Source organism: Podarcis raffonei, chromosome 9 (assembly GCF_027172205.1).
Source record: "Podarcis raffonei isolate rPodRaf1 chromosome 9, rPodRaf1.pri, whole genome shotgun sequence".
Taxonomy (NCBI): Eukaryota; Metazoa; Chordata; class Lepidosauria; order Squamata; family Lacertidae; genus Podarcis; species Podarcis raffonei.
The window spans coordinates 59,439,333-59,459,456 of NC_070610.1; the positions used below are offsets into that span (position 1 = coordinate 59,439,333).

The 20,124-nt window shown below is 44.3% G+C and overlaps 2 protein-coding genes across 2 annotated transcripts in view; one reads left to right on the forward strand and one right to left on the reverse strand.

Moving 5' to 3' along the window:
- BANK1 (B cell scaffold protein with ankyrin repeats 1) overlaps positions 1-19,566 on the reverse strand; it is a 165,066-nt gene extending 145,500 nt beyond the window's left edge. The window contains exons 1-2 of the mRNA XM_053403349.1: positions 19,383-19,566; positions 18,783-19,184 (exon numbers count right to left, since the gene is read on the reverse strand). Of these exons, the coding sequence (XP_053259324.1) occupies positions 18,783-19,184; positions 19,383-19,566 (586 nt within the window). The remainder of the gene's footprint in view (positions 1-18,782; positions 19,185-19,382) is intronic.
- LOC128421033 (B-cell CLL/lymphoma 7 protein family member B-like) lies at positions 819-2,057 on the forward strand. Its single transcript, XM_053403260.1, has one exon. It carries the CDS (start codon positions 819-821, stop codon positions 1,221-1,223), a length of 405 nt encoding a protein of 134 aa, XP_053259235.1. The 3' UTR covers positions 1,224-2,057.
- Positions 19,567-20,124: the final 558 nt, after the last annotated feature.

Here is a 20,124-nt window from a genome sequence, read left to right on the forward strand (position 1 = left end):
TCTGGGAACCATTTACAGTCTATTTGCAGAAACAACAAAACGGACTGGATTCATTGGCAGGTTTTGAATAAACGTTCACAACTTTATTACAGTAACATATAATTTAAAGAAATGGTAAGGGAAGTTACTTTTACATATAAAAAATGCAGGAGACAATAAATAAAATCAGATAATTCAGTAGAGGGCGAGTTGAGGGAAGTCCAGGGGGAGGGGAGGGAGAATAAATGTATATAATATGAAGATTGAGATTTGTATTTTTATTTGTTATAAAATTTAAAAATTCCTAATGTGCCTTCTCCAAACTTTTTTTGAAAGTACCCAGGGATTCCACAATGTGGTTAAGTTCCTCTTACGGTACAAACAGAATTCCAAATGTTTGACTCAGATTGGCTTTCCTGTAGCTTAACTGATTGCTCCTAGTCACATCCTCAGTGCAGAGGGCAAACAATTGTTTTGCTTTATCTTTCTAGCATCCTTTCAGTATTTGAAAGCTGCCAACGCACACACATCCATTCTTCTTTCCTTTAAAAAAACATACCCATTTCCATAAGCTTCCCCTCATATGATTAGTCTTCCAGCACTTTGGCTGAGCTCATAAGCACACTTACATGGAAGGAAGCTAACGGATATCAATTACTGTGATCTAAGACTCTCCAGAATTAAGGCAGCCAACATGCACTACTGCGGAGCATATTCCACAACTGTATTGATGATGGCAATGTTAATAATATCAGAATCAAAAGCAAGAAGGCTTCATGAAGCTCATTGGCCTCTGCTATTTGAATGAGACAAAAATGCCATTATGAGTGCAACTAACCATGGACTACGGCTTCCCAGCTGAAGGGGCGGCCAATTCTTCGCTCCTTCTGGAGTTCCAGGATGAGAACAGCAACCAGAGCTCCCTCTTGGACACCTACCCACTCAAGGCGGACAGCAGCCTGGCCTCCACCCCCAGCCCCCAGCAGAGTGAGTCCATGAGCCCCAGCCACGCCTCCGACTTCCAGGCTGACGACTCTCAGCCGCCCACGCTGGGGCAAGAGCCCTTGGAAGAGCCTGCCCTTCCGCCCTCTGAAGTAGCCGATGAGCCTCCAACTCTCACGAAAGAAGAGCCGGTTCCTCTGGAGGCTGAGGTGCCTGGCACAGAGGAGGATTCCGGCGCGCCTCCGCTCAAGCGATTTTGCACAGACCAGAATGCCACGTGCCAGGTGGCCTCCGAGAGCTAGCCAGCTCGCCCGCTTCTGCCCCGTCCCAAGAGCCACCCCACCCCCAGGATGCCACTCTCTCAAAGTCGGCATCCTCTTCCACCTCCGCTCCCCTCCAAGAATCAACTTGCTGTTCCCATGGCCCTTCCAGAGGCCGCCTTTCTCCCCCTACCACCCCGTGCAATATTTTCCCGATGCCCCTCGGAGCCAGCTGGCCACATCCTCCCAACCCGCATGCCTAAAGGACAAGGCGTTGCTGGGGCTGCTCCTGTCTGCTTTTTAATTTGCCCTCTTTGTGGCTCCGGGGGGCGACCCCTTGGGAGGTTTCCGTAGGGAAAGAGGAGTTGTCAGCACTTAACGGGCAACCACGAGGTCCACGCACCCCCTCTCCTCCTGCAGGGAGCGAACGACTCTCTTGCGAGGAGGGGCAGGGCCTGGCGGGGAGCCCAGCTGGGATGCTGTGCAATAGTTGTGGGGTTAAGCCATTAGCACTGGAGCAAGCCAGGTCTCTGCCCACCAAGCAGTGGGCCCTCGCTGGAGGTGGGATATGTCCGAGGAAGCCAAGGCTGCCTTGGCTGGGGTCAGGTGGCCAGAAGGCACCCTCCCTTGCCAGCGGGGCTGGCCTGGCCTTGGGGGTCAAGGAGGCCACCCTGGGCACCAAAGGGACCCTGCAGCCCTCATGGCAGGAGCAGCTGCCACCGACCCCCACGGCCCCTCCTGCCTCTGCAGACCTGTCCCCCTCCGTCGCGATCCGCATGCGGAATGGAGTTTGCGATCGAGGCCCTGCTGTGGCGCGGAGTGCCCAGCCACGCAGGGAAGCAAAGAGATATTTTAGCACTGAAGAGAATATTTTTAAAATTAAAACTACGTATAATTTTGTGTGTGTTACACTGTTTCTAAACAGAGTAGCCATTTACACACCATGAAAATGAAGGATACGGGAGAGTACAGATTTGCATAAAACGTTCGTTTACTAGCTATTGATATAAATGCAAATCTAGACATCATTACTATAATTTAAATGTATATAACAAACCTCTCACCATACTGGGGAAGACTGGCCTGGTCCACCTGCTCAGTCTACTGCCCAAGTGCTAACTGTTAATGGGCAGCTTCAAGGCCCCTCTTGCTATCCTTTCTAGAGGTCCTTTATCTTTAAACTGAGCTTGGACCAGACAGCCCCTTATGAAGGCACCTTTAAACAGAGGGTTGCCTTCTATAAAGTGGGACGCATTGCCACCATATTTCTAAATGTAAGAGGGCCACCAGCCTGCAGCATGCCCATAAATGCACTTAGGTCTACTGCCAAGCATAAAACATCTCTCTTTCTCTTTCTCTTTCTCGAAGCACATGCATTAAAAAATCACATGGATAACTTGAAAAGAATCTTTGTATTGTGTATGTCTATGAGATCAACCATTACATTTTTGTGTGGATGGGCGATACCAACAATAAAATTTGGTACTGATATGAGCTCTGCTTTATGCACAAAAGGAGTCTATTGCACCAGTCCACTCGCTTTACCAGGTGTAAGCATTTTTCATCCAATTAGTGTCTTGAGGAAGAGAAACACATCACGTCCTCATATGCAGCCTTCATTATTCAAGAGCACAGGTCACCGCAAATGGTTAGACACATCAAAACCTAAACTGCCAGAATGCTATGCAAGCCTGGTTATCTGATAAGCAGAGGCTCTTGGATATTTTGGGGTTATAGAAAGGAGGTAGGAGATAGTTATTAAGAATTTTTAACTGCTGCTCTGAGGATTGCTTCGTTTACCTGGGGTGTTGTTGTTTTTATTAGACTTTTCTCCCCTTTCTTTCTGCCTCTGAAATAATTGCTTAATTGATTTGCATGATGGAACAGAGATGCACAGATCTGGTCACTATGTTAGCAGTGGCAACTTCCCTCTCCTTTTAGGAGAAGGATGAGGCAGCTGTGGCCTTCTAGGTGTTGTTGGGCTCCCAACTTTCATCAGCTCCAACGAGCATAGCCAATGGTCAGGGATGATAGGAGTTGTAGTTCAACAATATCTGAAGGTTCCCAGGTTCCCTGTCCTTAGAAACTGCCCCTGTACTCAGTGCCTAGCACAATATCTTACCCATACCTCCAAAGTTGGACTATTACCTGGTGTTGGGTTTGGGAGTGGGCAAAGGGAGAAGGATGAGCTAGGGATCTGACTCTTCCCCCTCCACAAGCTGCTTGTGTGCACCACAGGTGTCAGAGGTGCCCAATACAAATATCACATCAGCAACAGCCACAACTGACAACTGTCTAGAAGAAGAAGAAGAGTTTGGATTTGATATCCCGCTTTATCACTACCCTAAGGAGTCTCAAAGCGGCTAACAATCTCCCTTCCCTTCCTCCCCCACAACAAACACTCTGTGAGGTGAGTGAGGCTGAGAGACTTCAGAGAAGTGTGACTAGCCCAAGGTCACCCAGCAGCTGCATGTGGAGGAGCGGGGAATCGAACCCAGTTCACCAGATTATGAGTCCACCATTCTGAACCACTACACCACACTGGCTACTCAGCAGAACCATGATTCATGGACCTTTGATGACGAAACAATGCACTGGTTGCAGGTGTTAGGTGTGTAAAACACATACACAGAAAAAAATATCAGAACTGAATGGCCCATTTGTGATATAAGGTCCCCCTCTGGAAGCATCCCCAAACCTGAGCAATCAGTGTTGTGCTCCTAGAACATATTGCTGTTCAATAGATTTAACCAACCCCATTACCCCAAAGAGACTCCCAATGCTACGGTAGATGAATACAACATACAGAACTTGAGAAGAGCCTTGAACAATGTGCAAACCTGGAGCAGGTGGGACTTGCAAAGTGATCCTTGGTATGAGCACCAGTGCTAAAAGCATATCCTTGCTTTCACCTGTGAAGTGCTGGGGGGCACGGCTGCTGCAGCTGCAGTGCAAGTACAACAAAAGAGAAGGTGGGTGCCCAAAACAAGATGATCTGCAGCTGTCATGCAGCTGCGGCTGAACAGAGAGCAAAGCCATTAGTACTCTGTTAAAAGCTCTGCAGGTCTGATCCCAGCAGCTCTCCCTCCATCAAAACCCCGCAAGCAGGCAGCTTTACGCTGAGGGTGTCCACTATGCAAGGATCAAACTGCACTACACTACCTGAAACACCAATAGAGCACAGTAGGAACTCGCTGGATGCACACAACTTCCCAATTAATTAAAATAGAGACCCTGTAGTGAGCAGTTGATTTTACTGTATGTATATTATAACTCCTGTATTTGCTGGAAGCAGTGGGGCTCCCCACCTATTATTTGCTGTTTGAGAACGGAAGGGAGAGAGATATTGGGCTCCTGCCCGGCTTGCAGGCTTCCCAGGGGCCTCTAGCTGACTATTATGAAAATACGGAGATGGAATAGATGGGCCTTTGGGATCGATCCAGCAGAACTCTTCCTTTGTTCTTAGCTCCCACAGGAGTGGACACTGGGCTCTCAAATTTCAGAAACATCCTGTATGAAACCAACAGTCTTCCACCTCTCACCTTCCATTCTACAGCATAGTTGTCACAACCCCAAGGCTCCACGCTCAATGTAAACGAACCGGTCATGCTCCCCTAAATCCTCCTCTGGCTCTGAAGCCCTGCCCAGAACGAAATAGGTAGCACTGTTGCCATGAAGAGCAGTGGGTTATTTTCCCTAACCCTTTAGTGTTCAGAATATGGAGAATATTTATGTGCTACTCTTGAGAGTCCCATGAACTGCAAGAAGATCAAACGCATCCATTCTGAAGGAAATCAGCCCTGAGTGCTCACTGGAAGGACAGATCCTGAAGCTCCAATACTTTGGCCAGCTCATGAGAAGAGAAGACTCCCTGGAAAAGACCCTAATGTTGGGGAAGATGGAGGGCACAAGGAGAAGGGGATGACAGGGAACGAGATGGTTGGACAGTGTTCTCGAAGCTACCAGCATGAGTTTGACCAAACTGCGGGAGGCAGTGGAAGACAGGGAGTGCCTGGAGTGCTCTGGTACATGGGGTCACGAAGAGTTGGACATGACTAAATGACTAAACAACAACAAAACTCTTTACATAGCCAGAACATGTTCAGAATGTACGTACTGCATAGGTCACATAGAATGTTCATGAACTTTTATGGCAACACCTAAGTCAAACACTATTAGATGCCACAAATCCTCTGAACTCAATGTAATATGTGGAAAAACACCTAGTAGTTTAATACATGCCGGGGAAATATCAAATGCTTCCCTTTGCAGTGGCCAAATTCATATCTGTGTGATACAGTGCTCATTATGCTTAAGTATATATCATATATTATCACCTCAGAAAGAAGTCAGATTAATTGGGAAAGTTTTACAGCAGAATCCAATATAGAATTTGTATTTGGGTGGTGCACTAAGTTGTGACCATGCACATCCCAGCCAACAAGTTGCAACACTTAACTGAAAATACATTTGGTAAGGCAAGGGCTGCTTTGAACACTCTCTAGAAAATTTCATCTCAGGCTCAGATCACGCCACAAACTGAACGTCCAAAAAATTTCACATCCACCATGCCTTATTAAAATTGCTTTGCAGTCATGAGCCAGAAATGAGATGCTGTGATGTCACCATGCATACATATTAATGTCACCACATACCAAATGTGCCACACACCCACACAGTCCTTCTACCAGCCAATATCTCTGTGGAGCAGAGGAGAGGAGCAGGAGCATCAGTTTGTCTGGCAGGCACTCTTGAGAATACGAAGCATGAATATATTCTGGAACTTCACACAAAAAGAGACTATTGTAAAATTTTGGACTGCTTTTCCGGTACCCATAAATATTGACCTCTGCATGAGCTGCAAAAAGACAATGCATCAGAAAGGCAAGCAATGCATTGTGGTTTTCAAGACGATCAAAACTAGGGATGAGCCAAACTGGTAAGAGGCTTCAAAACACTCATTTGGTGTTGGCCCTTAAAAAAAAAAAGTCCATCTGAAAAATAGGCACCACAGAGTATGCTGTAATGATTTCAGCAGTAATCTGTGTATAACAGCAAACAGTGTGGTAGGGCTTTGCCACTCACCTGTCCTCTGACTGAGTTGCTGCGGCACACCAGAGAGGGAGGGACGCAGTGGCACTGAGTTCAGCATGGTGCAATTGGGCCTCCAGGAGTGCCAGATTGTCTCTGTCATTGCATTTGCACCATGCTGATCTCACCCTGCCCCTCTTTATCCAGGTGCCCTTCTCTGTGATGTGAGGGTCAACCAGATGTAGGTGAGGTTCCTGCTGGGCTCAAGGCAAAGGGGGGTTCAGGCTAGACTCAGACAGATACAGTGCTCTGATGCTTCCCCAGCAATGAGAAGCTGAAACTGAGCCCTTAAATAGTGATAGCAGCAGGTGCAGCCTAACTCTTACCACCACCTGTGCTGCAAGATGCTGCTTGGATTCAAGGCACATCCCTCTCCAGAGGCCTGCTACCACAATGGAGCAAGAGAAACTCAGGCTTTCCAGGGTCTTCTATAGTAGAGTCATCAGAGCCAGAGGATAGCATTACTTCTGGAGCTGGCCCTCCATGCCTTTCCCCTTCAGCTTCAGAGTCCTTGTCTCCATCACCTGGAGAATAATTTGACTTGCAATCCTGCAGTAACTCAGCTGGATGGAAATCAGGTGAGTAGCACAGCACCATCCCACCATCCACCATTGTCTCAGTTATCAGGAGTACAGCCCTAAGGCCCAATGGTAAAACAATGGGTACAGGTGTCACAAAAGCAGAGGTACTTGTTGTATGAAATTGCTGTTCAGGCACAGTCATGGAAAAACATCGACCCAATTTCATTTTCTCAACACTATATTAGGGCAAACTGAACTATGGAAGCGCATTAACCTAATGGCATCTGCCAAAGGCTTAAACAAAACTAACAGCATCTGCAAATCAAATAGAGAGAATTGTAGGAGATAAATGTCATCAATCACATGAGGAGGTTTGGCTGATTCCAAGGCAAAAAGGCATCCCAATTCCTCCCCCCCCCCAAAAAAAAATCTAATTAAAGATGCAATGCTGAATACAACTGCATGGATATGAAGCCACTGAAGTAATTGGAAAGTAAGGTACATGAATGTCTGTTTACTGAGCAGTGGTTTGAAATTCTAAACCCTAAACTGATCTAGACAGGATTGTGCAGTACAGAATCATGCAATACAGGTTCTTCTGAACTGTACCATATCAGACTCCTGTATGGGTATCACACGTTTTATGTTTCCTTCACACACAAAAATTCTCTGCCTGCATACCAGAAACTAGTGTTTCAGAGAGAAGCACTCTAAGCTAGCCTGTGTCCATAATTGTCCATGTGCAGGAAGGCATTTGTGTAAAGGAGAATTCAAGCATGATTCTCTCTCATTCTGATGCAGTTGAGCCTAAGAAAAACTGCATGATGTTACATTTCCTCATTAGTCAATGGACTTTCCTTCCTAAACTGGTCTTCATAGTGATTTGCTAATCTTTTAACAGGACTCTTGCTGCTAAAACAGGTTAACACAACTACCCCACTGAAAGCCTTTCCCTTGTTTATTTTCTGAAGTGTTCACAAAGAGCATACCATTACATCCATTTCTTTCCCTCTAAATATAAGGTCCTTTACCTCCAGATCACCAACTCTGCTTTTGTACATTCTCAAGTAGCACTACTTAGGTCTGAAGCATCCCTTAAATAACAAACCTCTCATACCACTCTTTACTAGATGGTGAAGGATCAGGTTGTTAGTACTGGAGAGACCCATGACCAGGTCCACTTGTGGTATACAAGATAACCTGGGGTATAGAAGGGAGGAGGAACTAAGATTAGACTGACCCCCCTCCCAATTTCACTGCCCCATTTACTGGTGGTGAAATTGGGGGTGTTTTGGAGAATGCCCAGAGTGTGAGTAAAAGGGCAGTGGCTTCTCAGTGGTAACAGAACTGACACTCTTCCATAAGCTCAGTGTGTGAGACGGAAAGGTGGAATGCTTGGGTACTCTTTCATGGAAATAAGCTTTTAAATGTCTGTGGCCCATAAATATCTACGGAGTCATGTAAAAACCCTTGTTTCTTATCCATAAGTCTTTGGTTGCTGTTGGGTTTCATTCAATGCTGCCTGGGGCTCTTTAGAAATCAGATAACAACAAGAAAGAAAGAAAGAAAGAAAGAAAGAAAGAAAGAAAGAAAGAAAGAAAGAAAGAAAGAAAGAAATGGTGCTCAGGAGAAAATCCTTCATATGCAGCAGAGGAGACTGGCTGGATTAATAGGACCCTTTTCCTATTAGCTGGCTTGGGAAAGATCAGACCAATTCATCCATCTCCAAGCATCCAGAGTTTGCTTTCTATATCAAGGGGAAGTGCTGTAGGTCAGTGATAGAGCATCTGCTTTGCATGCAGAAACTCCAAATTTCAATCCCCAGCATCTCCAAGCTGGCTTGGGAAACCCTGTCTGAAGCCCTGGAGAGCTGTTTCCAGTCAATGTAGACAAAACTGAGCTAGATGGACCAATGGTCCAATTCTCAGGCAGCTTCCTGTATTCCTATGGAGAGCAGACCAATAGTTTGTTGGACAAATGGAATATAAATATAAGAAATTAAAGAAGCAATAAATATACAATTAAAATCATTTGAATGTGTTGTGCCCACCATTCACAGTTACTTTTTCATGCAGACACACTGCAGATCACCCCAGTGAAGCTCATGGACCACTGATCGTCTGCAGACCACAGCTTGGGAGCCTCTGGTTCAGACAATGGGTAGGGCAATTCCTGCTGCTCATAACAAACGAGATCCACTGGAGTCCTAGCCACTCAGGTCTTTATATGCAATCCATTTGAATAGTCAGCAACCTATTTGGCAGTCACTGAAGCCACTAAAACATTATGTCAGTGTAGATTTCATTCCGCAACTCTTACTCACTCTAATATGTGGAGTAGCTCTCTGGCATGCACACAACAACTATCTCTGATGGCTTCATGCCAGCAAAATGCTCTCGTATACAAAGGAGACTCTGTGCTATTTCAACCCAGAAGAACACATTCTGCTACACATGATGCTACCCAAAGGGAATTAAAGAAGGAGAAGAAACCATATTCTTTTTCCTTGACTGTGCAACAAGTGATCAGACTAGGTGGTGCTTGGAAGGAGGCAGATGCTTCAGTAAGAAGTGTTTTCACACTTCAGTAAGAAATGTTTTTGGATTAAAGTGTTTAGTGGTCGTTGGGTATTTTTTACCTGTGCGCACTCAAAATGTGTGAATTTGTTCTAAAATAATGACATGGTGCTGTAGAGGACATGTACCAAGATTGGCTCACAATCCCTGCTACTCACACATGCCTTTAAAAACACACAGAGGTCTTGCATTGTAGCTGCTGATCCAAGGTAAAATGTCGGAAGTGCTATGGGGCCCACCAGTCATGGTGGGTGGTGCTCACTAGACCTGTTGGGCTCCTAGGGTGTCATGAGGGCATGGCCAATGAGCAGTCACAGTGGTGTGGCCAAGTTGCTCCTGTTTCCTCCCCATCCTCTTCCCTTGCAAAACTACTGAAGACACTTCAGCATTGCAATTTTACAAATAGCACCTTACTAAACTAAAAAGTTGACTTTGGTTCAGAAGGGGGTCCCTGCTGCCATAGGAGCTTCTCTGCTGGGCCTCGCCTGCTCTGATTCGCTCCCTATCCTTCTCCTTTGCCAAGAAACTGCGGGAAATTAAACACTGCGGTTTTGTTAATACTTAGCATTTAAGTGTCTGACCTTGGTTGAGAAGCGGTCCCTGCTCTCATAGTTTCTAGTGTGTTTGTTTCTAGCAAATGTGGAAACAAGTTAGCTAATGTATGTTTCCAGAAAACAGATTTCACCATTCTTTACTGGGCTATGAAAATTTTTAAATATATATATATATATTTATTCTGTTGCAGAAATATAGGGGCAAACATCATTTATTTTATTTTATTGTAGGTGGCAAGTGGCATTGATTATGTAGCCAAAACTGCACCATTCAATGCACTAGAGGGCGAAATCAACAGGCTTGAGGGAGGCCCAAGGACTGAAGCAGTGCAAAAAATTTCAGGGGAAAAAGCAGCCCAGTAGAGACAGAGCATGCTCTGCAGCTATCAAATACTAACTCAAATGCAGTAGGAAGTAAAATAAAAATAAAGTAGGGAGAAAAATAAATATAAAAATAAAGTAGGGAGAGGGAATGGAATGGTCAGAATAATTAGCAGCTGGTGGGGCAACCCAGACAGGGCTGTGTTGCTGACCTTGCTTCCTAATGTCAGGTGTTGCCAGGGATTGGACTCAAGAGGGTGAGCACTCATCTCACTTTATTGGCCGAGGGAGCCGGCGTACAGCTTCCGGGTCATGTGGCCAGCATGACTAAGCCGCTTCTGGCGAACCAGAGCAGCACACAGAAACACCGTTTACCTTCCTGCCGGAGCGATACCTATTTATCTGCTTGCACTTTGAGGTGCTTTCGAACTGCTAGGTTGGCAGGAGCAGGGGCCAAGCAACGGGAGCTCACCCAGTCGCGGGGATTCAAACTGCGGACCTTCTGATCGGCAAGCCCTAGCCTCTGTGGTTTAACCCACAGCGCCACCCGCGTCCCTCTCTTGCTATTAGGATTGAATAAAATTCATTAAAAAGGACTCTGCTTTGTTTTCTCTGCTCTTGCTGCAACCGGGGAAGGAATAGCTTTCCCGAAGCCTTGACAAGTGTCATGGCCAGATCCTAAGGGGTAGAGCAGGGGGAGGGGGGAGCAAGGCAGCAGGGACCTCAGCCAATCCACCACATTCACTGTTGCACCCACATTGCCCCAAACTCAATGCTCCTTCCCCCTCTCTCCCTCTTGGCAACTAACAAAGATGTATGGCACGGAAAAACCTAGTCAGCAATGCAGCTCTGCCCAAGGCGAACTGCACCACCAGCCATGCCTCTTTGAAATCCAGAACAGAGACTTTGCGCTGAAACATTTTATCTATGTATTGCATTCAAAGCATCATTTTATCCCACTTTTTGTCCAAAAGAGAGAGACTTGTAAACTTCAAGGATAAGATAGTCAGGCTCACAATCTGAACGACAGAAAGGAAAAGGGGATCGGGAGCAGGTAGGGAGAAAGTTAATTAAGGCAATATTTCTTAGTTATAAAATTCTTGTACTGACCAGCTGGAATTGAAAGACGTCAAGGATTTTCTTGCAAGTCCCACCTGCATATGTTTATAGGATATTGTTTTTTACAGGGAAAATGCAAGCTTTCTGCAAACTCTTTTTCAATGCTCTGAGCTTGCATAACTATGGCGACATTTTGCTGAGCCAACACTGAGGATCCTGTTTCTCTTTATATCATGATTTGAGTGCCAAGTGATTCATGCTGGCTCAGTTTTCAAGCCAATCAAACTTCTGAAAACACAGTTCAAAAGGTGTGCTTTATCCCATGTCTCTGCTCCTTAATCCCAGTATCTCATAACCTCTCATCACTATGTAATGTTTATTAACTTGACACTTTGCTGGCAGCATGGGGACAAAAGCATACTTTCTTCTTTCAAATTAATCTTCTAGTTATTTATTCACCAAGAAATGGATATTTTGACAACAAGGGTGTCTGGGTGCCAGTTGGAGCATTTTGTTTAAGAGCAAGATCCATGAGCTGGACATCCCTGGTTTATTTAGGGACCAGCTGAGCCATGAACTCTCTGGGATGACCCTTGGTCATCCATCATCAGGCTTCATCTGCAATATGGCGATAATAACCCTAGTCCACCTTACTCGGGACTTCTATGTGTGACCTGTTTATTGAGCATTCCTTCTGATTTTCTTGCAGAAAGCTTATGCAGACTGTCATCAACTGGCTGGTTGTAGAGGAGTAGTGGGAGGAACCAGATGGGGAGCCCCCGAGGGAATTCCCAGGGTACTGGCACCAACTCTAGGGGGCCCTGGAACCTACAATATTTTTGCTGTGGGTGCCCAGCCAATGGCCCTGCCACTGCCATGTGCCGCCACCGCGTGCCACCCGCTGCTGTCAAGCATATGCTTCCTAATATTTATAGTTTCAGCCCAATGCAAAGCATTTCTGTATGTTCTCTTCACTAATATACAGTGGTATCTCTGGTTGTGAACGGGATCCGTTCCGGAGTCCCATTCGCAACATGTCTGCATGTCTGCGCGTGCGCGGGTCGCAATTCACCACTTCTGCCCATGCACGTGACGTCATTTTGAGTGTCTGTGCATGCATGAGCGGAGAAACCTGGAAGTAACCCTTTCCAGTATTTTTGGGTTGCTGCGGGACGCAGCCTGAAAAGATTTAACCTGAAGCAAACGTAACAAGAGGTATGACTGTACGCACATTTATGCACACATTACCCTAGCATATGCCTTTCTGTACACATTACTTGGCTTGAGAACTGCATTGCAAAATTCAGAGAATTGTGGATTTTGAAAGATGCCCATGTTTAAGTGTGCATATTGTTTTGGAAAGCGTAACTCAGATAGAGCCAGGGTTTCTGATCAGCCGGAACACACCAGAACATGGTTCCAGCACATTTCCCCAGCCATGCCTCTGGCTCACGAGAAGATTCTCCCTGGAGCACAAAGAGGACATCCTCTGTGGGCTCTGGAGAGGGTCTAGTCATGAGCCAGAGTGGGGCTTTAATGAGGCTCTTCGGCTTCCTGGGCTAACAGCTGAGGTGCGAGAAGAAGTCTTCCCTGCGCATTAGCCCTGCAAACTGCCCTGCCTCTTCGGCTTGCCTGCGCAAGCAGGAGGAACCAGGCAGTTTGCAGACCTGGTGCTCAGGGAAGCCGTCTTCCTCATTCATTAACCACAGAGCAGCCCTCCTCCTTCTGCTGGTGCAGAAGCAGGAGGGACAGGGCAACGTTCCTGCACCATTTTTCTAGGGAACAAAGCACCTTTAAATGCCAGCTGGATCTAATTTCTTCCCCACCCTAGTCTTCGGGCCTCATAGGCTTCTTTCACATGCAGAATGTGCAAAAGTTCATTGGTGGGGCCTAGACTGCAGATCCTATAGACTTCCCTCAAAAGTTCCTCCACAGAGAGGGGGGCCTGGCTTAATGGGGATTTCTTCTCTTGCATTGAGAATCTATCCACATGTATGTCTGCACTCCTGTAGACATTTCAAAAGACGATTGGAATAAAAATGTAGAAAAGCAAGGCTCTTTCTTAATAATCCTCCTCCACAATTAAACTCTCTAGCCAGAAACTTGGGGAAATGTCAATCGAGAAAGGAAACCTTTTTGCTTCTAAGTAACTATCTGTATTTAGCATTCAAGGTAATGTTTGTAATTTCTGGTAATATATCCCATGGGTATATAATTGGCTTTTCTCTCAACCCCGAGAGATGATTCATTTCACTTCAGTGCAAAGTTATTTTCTTCGTGTTCGGAACTAAGAGGTATAAAAGTTTGGTGACAAGCAGGTTATTTTAAAAAGACAATGCAGCTAGAACAAGAAGCAATTGTGTATTAGACAGGTTCTCTAGTCAAAATGAACTGCATTCTTGGAGATGGGGGGGCGGGAACCAAGATTTGGGTTTTGTTTTTGTTTTTTTATTTCAGAAAAAGCTTTAAAGAAGGTGGAGTCAGAGACAGAAGAATGAAATTCCTATTTAAATATGCATTTTAACCTATATTCTCAGAAAATTAGCATTTCTGAAGTATTTTCTCAGAAAACATGCATATTCTAAATGCATATAGTGTCCCAAACCAGCATTTTGTCCAGATCAGCATTACCCCATCTCCTATTTTTATTGTTAAATTGTTACACTGTTTTAATAGACTTGTCTTATCATAAACCTTAGTTGCGAATGTTTATTTTAATGTTTCAACTGAATTGTTTTATTTGTGTTCTTATTATGCATCTTTCTATTTTTATTTTTATTTTCATTTTTTTGTAGCTGCTTTTATACTTGTCACCCACTTAGAAGCCACTTTGGCAGTTGTGGCATATTAATTAATTGATTGCACCCCTCTCTCTTGTTTCTTACACTATTTGTAGGGGGCTTTGAGCCAAGAACTGCATCACACAGGAAGGACATAGGATGCTGCTTTATATTGAGTCCACCTAGCTCAGCTTTGTCTACATTGACTGACAGGAGCTCTCCAGGGTTTCAGGTAGAAGTCTCTCCAAGTCCTACCTGGAGGTGCCAAGGGAGATGCCTGGGACTTTCTGCTACGGTCCTTATTCCCCCAAATTCAGAGAAATGTGAAATCCAAATGATAATTGTGTTGTCATTTAGACATTAGTCCAAGAGCTGCTGATCAGATGTGTTTGCACTGGAATCCTCAAAGAGCGGGACACGGGTGGTGCTGTGGGTTAAACAACAGAGCCTAGGGCTTGCCAATTGGAAGGTCGGCAGTTCGAATCCCCGTGAAGGGGTGAGCTCCCATTGCTCAGTCCCAGCTCCTGCCAACCTAGCAGTTTGAAAGCACATCAAAGTGCAAGTAGATAAATAGGTACCACTCCGGCGGGAAGGTAAACGGTGTTTCCGTGTACCTTTCTGGTTTCGCCAGAAGCGGCTTAGTCATGCTGGCCACCTGACCCGGAAGCTGTACGCTGGCTCCCATGGCCAGTAAAGTGAGCACTGCAACCCCAGAGTCGTCCGCGACTGGACCTAATGGTCAGGGCTCCCTTTACCTTTACCACAAAGAGCAAATTGTTCAAGCATTCCAACCTGAAAGTACCCATTGATGGGGGACAACAACAGGAGAGAGTTATTGTCTACTCCTGGGCTTCCCAAATGCCTCTGCTTTGCCCCTGTGGGAAATAGGATCCAGCAGGGCTCTTCCATTGTTCTCAGGAAGACTGAACTAGAAATTTCACTGTATGTTCAGATGCTGCCAAAAATGGCAACCCACCACAATAACTAAACTATTCTCTTGTCTATGCCTAGCCTAAAGCACTCAGTGTTCCCAAGCAGTTTCCCATCCAAGTACCAACCAGGCCTAATCCGACTTAGCTTCTAAGATCAGACATGTTCAGGATGTTATGGCTGCAGGAGTTTGGTACATCCAGTTTTAAACAGCCAGGCAAGTAAACCCTGCTTGTGTTTCAAGGTAATATGCCAGTGCTTTTGTTACAGGTCCTCCAAGTTTCTCATTCCAAGTTACTGCTGGAACGAAATAGCATGCAGAATATTATTTTACCAGAAACATTATGTATACCACCATTCTGGGAAATTAAGGTACATGCAGTGCTTTGCAAGCTTCTTACAGGTCAAGTGGACCCATAATTCCTACATTTCCCTGGGCGTATTCTAGCATTAAACTGGGACAAATGGACCTAGTCTTCATGCACATGCAAACTAAAATGCTTTTTTATGGCTTTTGAGTGCTTCTTTTATACTCATAATATTTTTTCTAGCAAGCTTTCAAGGGACAAGAAAAACCCATAATGAGAAGCTATGGGCTGGATGTTGCCGAACGATTTGTACTGCACACGCTCTCATTAATTTACCTTTAGGCTCACAGAACGGGCCCTTTGCATATGGAAAAAGAAAACATGCTTGCCAAGTATTTTAACTGGGGGTGGGGGGGAGACAAAGTCTATTTCACTTTGTTACTGCATGTAAATACTTTCCTCTTTCAGCCAACAGATACACATCAGAAATCTTTAACTATATGCTTCAAGAGTATTTTCAACAAGAATTTAACCATAAGGCATAGGAGAAGAAAAGTAAGGATTTGCATAGACAGTTCTATTGCCACCCCCCATGTCTGAACTACTTTTGGGGGACATTTGTGAGCAACTCTAATCTTTATGCATCTGCAGTGTTACTAAAATGTTCTTAGTTCATATAGTCCTTTTGCAGTTTCTTGATGGATACTATCCGTATTCCTACTATAGCAGGGGTGATGTGGTGCAGAGAGAATGAAGATACATCACAATTAGTTCCTTTTCCTGTGACATCTTTGGTTTTCAAGCATGGCTGAATACTTTAAACTGGGAAGCTACATTTTTAATGAAGTACACATTTTTTTATAGCCAGCATTAAGTACTTTTAAGTCCCATTGATCTGAACTGGAGAGAGTTAGACCAATGCTAAAATCTTCCATTGACTTAGAGGTACTTAATTTGAGACACATTTTGCCTTTTGCCTTATATTTAAAAACTTAAATATAATACATTTAGGATACACTTGAGGAAATATCTGGATATATGGTAACCATTTACTGCTCTATAGTAATTTTAAGGGGATATGGTTACAATATAATGATTTGATATTTTGGGTAGCGCTGTGGGTTAAACCATAGAGCCTAGGACTTGCCGATCAGAAGGTCGGCGGTTCGAATCCCCATGATGGGGTGAGCTCCCATTGCTCGGTTCCAGCTCCTGCCAACCTAGCAGTTCGAAAGCACATCAAAGTGCAGGTAGATAAATAGGTACCGTTCCAGCGGGAAGGTAAACAGAGTTTCCGTGCGCTGCTCTGGTTCGCCAGAAGCTGCTTAGTCAAGCTGGCCACATGACCTGGAAGCTGTACGCCGGCTCCCTCGGCCAGTAAAGTAAGATGAGCACCGCAACCCCAGAGTCGGCCATGAATGGACCTAATGGTCAGGGGTCCCTTTACCTTTTTTAGTTGACATATTGTTTAAAGTTCCTGGCACTTATAATCCTTTATGCTGCAAAAGTAGAGAGGAAAGAAAACGTTTCTATCATCTATAGCAGTGATGGCCAAACTCGGCCCTCCAGCTGTTTTGGGTCTACAATTCCCATCATCCCTAACCACTGGTCCTGTTAGCTAGGGAGTTGTAGTCCAAAAACAGCTGGAGAGCCAAGTTTGGCCATCACTGATCTATAGTGAACTTGGCCATTCATGCAATTTATAGTATTGCTGGAATATTGTACAAATTTGTGCAATATTTGAAGCTTTTGATTATTATTATTTTATATAAGAGAACCAAGCACAGGAGTTAGCTAGACTTGCCAACTTACATAACAACAGCAACTATCATATGAAGAATATATTCCAAATATTGAAGAATGAAGACCTAGAGGACTGTGTCTTAGTAACATAACACATGCATTGCATGGAAAAGATCTCAAGTTCAAACCACATCATTTTCATGTAGTGCTGGGAAAACTTCTGTCTGTAACTTCAGAGAGCCACTGCCATTGTTGACAGTACTGAGCTAAATGACCTGACTTGGTATAAGGCAGCTCCCTATGTTCCTAAGTTATTAGGTTTCTTCTGCAACAGGAAAAGGGGTAAATAAAATATGCACAATTGTGGCCAATTGAGTCGTTATGTAAGAACTAAGGACAACCATGGGGCTACCTTAGAAAAGTTTTCAGAACTTTTCATGTGGTCCAGAATTCAGCTGCAAAGATCTTGGTGAGCTCACTTCCCTGGGTCCAATTTGCATGGTTGCCCATTTGCTTCTAAGCACAATTCATACTGCTAATGATATTCTTTTAAAAGCCCTAAATGGCTTAGGTCATTAGAATATCTTAGGGATGACTTCCCATTCTATCCTGTCTGCTCCCAAACATCAGGAGGAGTGGCTTTTTCATGAGTCCCACTGAGTGTTGAGGCATGGCTGGGGTGAGACAAGAGAAAGGGACTTCTCAGATTATGGAGCATCTTGCTACTTCCATCACTGTTTATTCCTAAGCCCCTTTCATGACTGAATCAAAGAAAGCACCACATGATCACTGGGAGCTGGGACACATTGCTGACAACACACCCCTAACATCCACACTTGTGAGAAGCTCAGACTGTCCATGCCCTTGTTAGCCGCCCCATGCCCACTAATAACAAGGAAGTTCTAAAGAGTCCAATGGTGCACTTCAGGTCTTCACCTGGTGCCTACGAAGCCTCTGAGCTCCCCACTCACTGTCCCCTTAGTCATGATGAGTTCTGTTACCCTTTCCTCCCTTGAAAATGCATAGAGTTGACAGAGGAAGTGAGACGAGTGGCCTTCTTTCCCACTTCCTCTTTCAGATGAATTCTATCGGATACAAGTTTTACTGAGCTCTCTTTAAAAAACAAAGTGACACATCTGTCTGCATGTTTACTCTCTTGGGCAAGGATGGGTGATCTGTGGGAGTGAGGAGAAAAGTGTCCAGAAATCCCCATCACTGAAAAATCCAAATGTGACTTTCAAAGGTTGGTGACACCTAATTAGGAATTCTCCATTGTTTGAATTACAAAAAAAATGCAAGAAAAGAGTGTGTGCATGTATACATGCATTTCTTTTTCTTTTTTTTACAAAATTCCAATAAAAGGTTCTTTCAGTTCACTTCTCTCCCCCCCCCCAACCTTCCATGTTACTGTAATATATGCAAATCACATCAAAGTTGCTTTTGAGATGGAAAGAATATAAAAACCATTCCTGCTTATTGGGACAAAACCATACAACAAATAAATCATCATTAGGCTTAAACTATTTATTGAGCCAACTGCTGAGCTTCAGAATATTTTAAGACTCTCTCAAAAAATGTGGAAGCACACCTATCTGCTGTGCCCCAGTCCCTGAAAATAAAGTGGATTTTTAAGAGAGAGGAAGGAGGACGAGGAAGAAGAAAGAAAGAAAGAAAGAAAGAAAGAAAGAAAGAAAGAAAGAAAGAAAGAAAGATGTTACCTTGTTGAATAATGCCAGTAATCACTGCAAGGTAGACTTCTGGATCATGATTAGTGGTAATCAATGGATTGTGTGGGTCTATATTCAGTATTTGATAGATAGCGTCTGAACTTTCAATCCCACAAAGCAAAACAACCACCCTTTCAGGAGGCTGAAGGATCTTGTCCAGAAAACGTCTTTTCTTTTTGTTCAGACAATTAACAAGTCCACTTGAAAGTATCAGCAGTTTACATCTGTAAGATCCCAGGGATGGCAATCCCAGGGGGTGAATGAATGGAGATCCCATGTTGTAAAGCAAGATTCTGTCCTCTGATAAGAGATGCTTGAAAATTGTTTTTAAATACAGTGCCCATTCCTCTGCATCTTCTTCATGGATAATAACAAGACTGCTCTGTGCATTTTCTGAAGAAGAAAAAGAAAAAGATTTACAGTGTTACTTTATATCAGTGGCTAATAATTTCAGATGCGATTAAAGATTGGTTCACACAAGCCCAAACGCATTCCATTCATGAAGAAATTAGCTTGAAACTTGCATGAAAAATTGCCATGTTTGGATCAGACCTGATATATCCATTGACATTGGTGATCTTTAGAAAATACCATACTGAGCCCAGGGGATTTTGCTGCCTATGGTGAAGGACAAAATGGCAGCTTCCAGTCCATGTACAACTGCTAACCGGACTGGCAGTTGAATATTACTGAGCAATGCTGGTAGCCTTCCAAAGTCTCTTGCTAAGCTTTCTTTCACCTGAGCAAGGACCTCCAAATTCACACTGAATTTCATCTTGGGCAAAATCCAGGGCAGACATACTATTAGCCAGAATGAGTTGACCATGAGTGCAGCAGCAGCAGCTGCACCAAACAATTCCTCCTGACCCTACCAGTTATTCTCTTCTGTTGGAAGACCGAGCTGTATGGGTCATGCACAGTGAGAGATGGCTGTATTTTGTTTGAAAGGCTGTCATCTGACAGTCCTCTAGTTGAATGGATGCCGAAACCATGTCCAGTTTAAAAGTAAAGAACCATAAGAGCCAGGAGTCTTCAAGCTGCCCATCAACAGCTAACATCTAAATAACAGAATGAGCAGGCATACAGATTACCTGGTGATAGCAACAACAACAACAACAACAACAACAACAACAACAACAACAACAACAACAACAACAAATTTATTACTTGTATCCCACCCATCTGCCAGGCCTCCCCAGCCATTCTAGTCTTCCCCACTATGGTGAGACATATTTTATTTCTGGTGAAATTATACTCATTAAGGTATTTCTTAATTTGCATCTATATATTAACACACACAAATTTCATATAAATCTCTCTTCTCTTTTTTGTT